The following is a 3,640-nucleotide window of genomic DNA, read 5'->3' on the forward strand; positions in this document are numbered from 1 at the left end:
CACGTATGGTGACAAAATATCATCAATATTACTTCTATCACGTTCGGGAGCCCGTCTCCTCAGTATAGCATGCCCCGTAGGCCAAGGTCAATGCAGGACTCGAAGGTTGTGCATGTGTGTTGCGCTCTATTCAATCCATCATCCTGCATGATGCACAATGATGGCTCTCTAGCCAATCCTGCCATTCATATCCTATCCCGAACGCGCTCCGAACAGCCCCAAACACGCGTATGCGTACAGCGCATGGGAACAAGTTTGAAGTTGTAGGGCGGCGATACACGGTTGTATAGTTGGGGACGCAACTTCATGTCAAGTCGCAATTTTGCGATTTTTAGTGTGGAACCATGGCCAAACACTTTCATTTAGCCAAGTTTAGGCTAAATCTCGCATTTCCAGGGAAAAGGACGGATTACGTAAGCAAACAGCGAAATCGCCCTCCAGGACCGGGTCTGGCAAACATCGGAAGGGGGCACAAGTAGATACATAGCACTGTTGTATTGCAAATATTACCTAATGAAGACTTTGTCCAACCGTCAGCTTGGTCTGTTTTACCTCCCACTCCGCTTGGGCTTGGTCAATATCCTTCTGCATAACACCTCTATGGCCTCGATACCTTTTGGCAGCAAATTCTGCAACTACCCCTGTTGCCCCAAGGTGATAGATGCTGAGGTATCGCGAGGCTCGGCGAAAGAAGCGGCGGATGGTTATGAGGGGACACATGTCAACTGCTTCCTGAAGAAGCCGCTTGCCGCGTTCAAAGTTGCCATTGGAGCGCTCCCGAAAGTAATTCTTGCACCAGCCCCAGTAATATTCAATGGGGTTTAGCTCCGGATGGAATTTCGGCAGGAAATGGCACTGATTGCCGGCCTCCTCAACAACCTGCACAAGTTCTGTGAGCGACTTGTGGGAACCAAAATAAATAAATAAAGGTAACCTTCTGAAGGAGACACAGCTCATTCTGGAAGTCTTCTTGGAGCTCGAGAATGCGAAGAAGGCAGCAATCGGAAGGACGGGACTCATCCTCTGAGTCGTTGACAAGGTCCTCGCAATCAGCAAGGTCCATCTCCTCCGGAGATAAGGCAAGCTTTGGCTTTCTGGCCCTTTTGGCCTTGCATAGCTTGCAATCGCCAACTAGCTTAGTGCCAGGTTTAATATATCCACATTCTTCGAGAATAATACGCATTCCTTTAGGTTTACCTTCAAACTTTTTATAAGGATGATTATCGGGAATGTGCGCAGGGAACTGCATTGATTGAAGCTCCCCCCCATGTCCATGAGGGTTGCCTAAAGGGATGATTGTGTCGTGCATGTGTCGGACACGGCCTCCTGGCCCAACATTCATCTCGCGTGCATTGAGAGCACCAGGGGCTCGGCTGTCGTGACATGAAGAGTTGTCAAACACCCAGTGGATTACCGCATTTGGAAAAAGCCGACGTGCAATTAAGATTGCATGCCGAAGCTGAAAACAATATGGTTTGATGAAGAATTCAATATTAAAACATGCCTGCTCACCTGCGTAATCATTTGCTGAGTATTCCAGTAAGTGTCACCACCGTCTTTATTAGAGGGAAAAATCGTGACACCAGAGTCCGTCTTTGTGAGACGTTCACCTTCTGGAAGCCGTGCATTTGCTTCCACCATTTCTGGAGGGAGTGCTAAATTACCATAACGTGCGCAGATGTATCCTGATCGGTGCATGAGCCGACCACGTGTCTTCTTTTTGAGGACTTGCTCTCCGTGTTTGAGATAATAGCCTTGTCCCTGAAAGTCATTATCGTGGAACGTGCTTTCATCTTGGTAAATAAACACGTGCTCCACCTCCCCTTCCGCAAGATTAGGTGGGACTTCTTTCATCTCCGGACCTTCATACATTGCCATGTAACTTTATGAAATAATTAGGTAATTAAATATGCATAATCCAATAGATTTAGCTTACGGTTCAAGGGATTTCAATAAATCACAAAACTCCTGGCGATGTTTTCGGACATCCTTGCGCTCGTGACCATCCCAATAAACTCCTTTCTGGTGGGACTTTAGTCGATAGCCCAAACGGTAAAGCCAACGTCTAGCTTGACGCTTAGAGATCGAAGTTTTACGGAGCTTGAGTGAGGGAAACAAATGTTCATTCACATGATGCTGCAGAAGCGTGGGGGTCACCTGTGCAAACCCTTGATTAGCTTGCTCCTGTCCATCATCACTGTGCATCCTTACTGTTCCAGGTGCGAGTGTCCGCAAAAAGCTCTTGACACCGAGACTGAAGGCTTCGTCATCCAATGCAGATTCCCCAGAGCCACTGGAGCCAGATGGCCGCTTCCCTTGTTGACCTGGCTTCAAGCTCCCCATTGCCTCAAAATGTCGAGCATGTGCATTCAAGACGCGTGCAAATGCTGGTCCTCGCCCAAGATTCCGAGCCACTCGAAGAGATCCTCGGAGCCTCCCTTGCCTGGGAGCAAAGCGATAGAGTTGAACTAACGAGGCAAAGACCACCTCATCTCGGTAAGACTTCCTTTTCCGTGCATTCTTCAATCCCTCCTCTGCTAACGCTTGCAGTTCCTCCCAAGTCTTTGGCTCCCCTTCATCCAGCACTCCTTCGACAAACTCAGCAATTCCGTCTGCGACCTCAACCTCCTGCTCATCAGAGGGTGAAGATGGAGCAGCAGATCCGACATGGGTGAGTGACTCTTCATCTTGGTCTGAGTCAATCGACATAATGACTGGCCCGTTCTCGGAGACAGGAAGAGGGTGTGCCAGTGGCATATCTGAGTTATCCTCAATCTCGACAACCCCAACACACCCCTGGCGAAGAGTGCGGAGTCCAGATGATGGGGTGGAGGGCTTGGGACCAAAAAACGAGGCAAGGTTCGTGTTTTCACGGGGTTTCTTCTTCTCTAACGCGTTCACAGCTTCCACCTCCTTCTGAAAGCGCCCCTCATCCAATTCACCACTCTCCTTTTTGTCCCGAGCTGCCTTTCTCAGCTCCCTTGCTCTCCTTGCTGATAAGCCACCAACCCCATAAGGCCCCCTCGCTTTTCCTGTCTTGTCCCTGGCCCCACCCGGCTTGTCGATTGGTCCATCAAACTTCAGCTCGGCACCTCGCATTGAACCCACAGTCACTGAAATGCGGCTGTGCTCAAGGACCTCCAGGGCTTTGGCTTTGGTTGCTGCTGAGATCCATGTTGATGGAGATGGAATGGATGCATATTCGTCATCTGAGCCTGAGTCTGACTGTGAGTCTGAGATGTAACCAGGATCTTCATGTTCGTCATCTGCCTCTAAGTCCCAGTCACTGGAGTCCTGGTGGCCGCTTTCAGAGATGTCTGAGTGATCAATATGAGGTTTTTTGTTTGATATGAACTTCCCACTAGACCCATGTTCGCGTTTTGAGCCCTTCTTGCGGGGTGCCATGGTTGCATAGGGCGTCAGCGACCGGAAACTGACATACGCACGTGATTACATAAGCCATTGGTGCCGAGAACGGCGAAATTGGTTGGGGTCAGATCTCGAGGTCACAATAATAAAATTCTAATCCACCCAAACGATAGAGGATACAAAGATGTATTACCCCGTGCATTATGAATTACAAGAAAAGTAGTTTGGTAGTGTTATGAGCCAAACAAGATTGGGGTCCGGGACTTGTCAC

The 3,640-nt window shown here is 49.1% G+C and overlaps 1 protein-coding gene across 1 annotated transcript; it reads right to left on the reverse strand.

Annotated features, from left to right (window-relative positions):
• Nucleotides 1-510: 510 nt before the first annotated feature.
• CONPUDRAFT_68340 (uncharacterized protein) lies at nt 511-2,709 on the reverse strand (the record flags this gene model as incomplete). The annotated part of the gene is made up of 5 exons (XM_007777809.1): nt 511-879; nt 935-1,459; nt 1,513-1,882; nt 1,937-2,157; nt 2,212-2,709. 5 exons carry the CDS (start codon nt 2,707-2,709, stop codon nt 511-513), a joined length of 1,983 nt encoding a protein of 660 aa, XP_007775999.1.
• Between the last annotated feature and the right edge of the window lie 931 nt (nt 2,710-3,640).

Source organism: Coniophora puteana, assembly GCF_000271625.1.
Source record: "Coniophora puteana RWD-64-598 SS2 unplaced genomic scaffold CONPUscaffold_83, whole genome shotgun sequence".
NCBI classification, from domain to species: domain Eukaryota; kingdom Fungi; phylum Basidiomycota; class Agaricomycetes; order Boletales; family Coniophoraceae; genus Coniophora; species Coniophora puteana.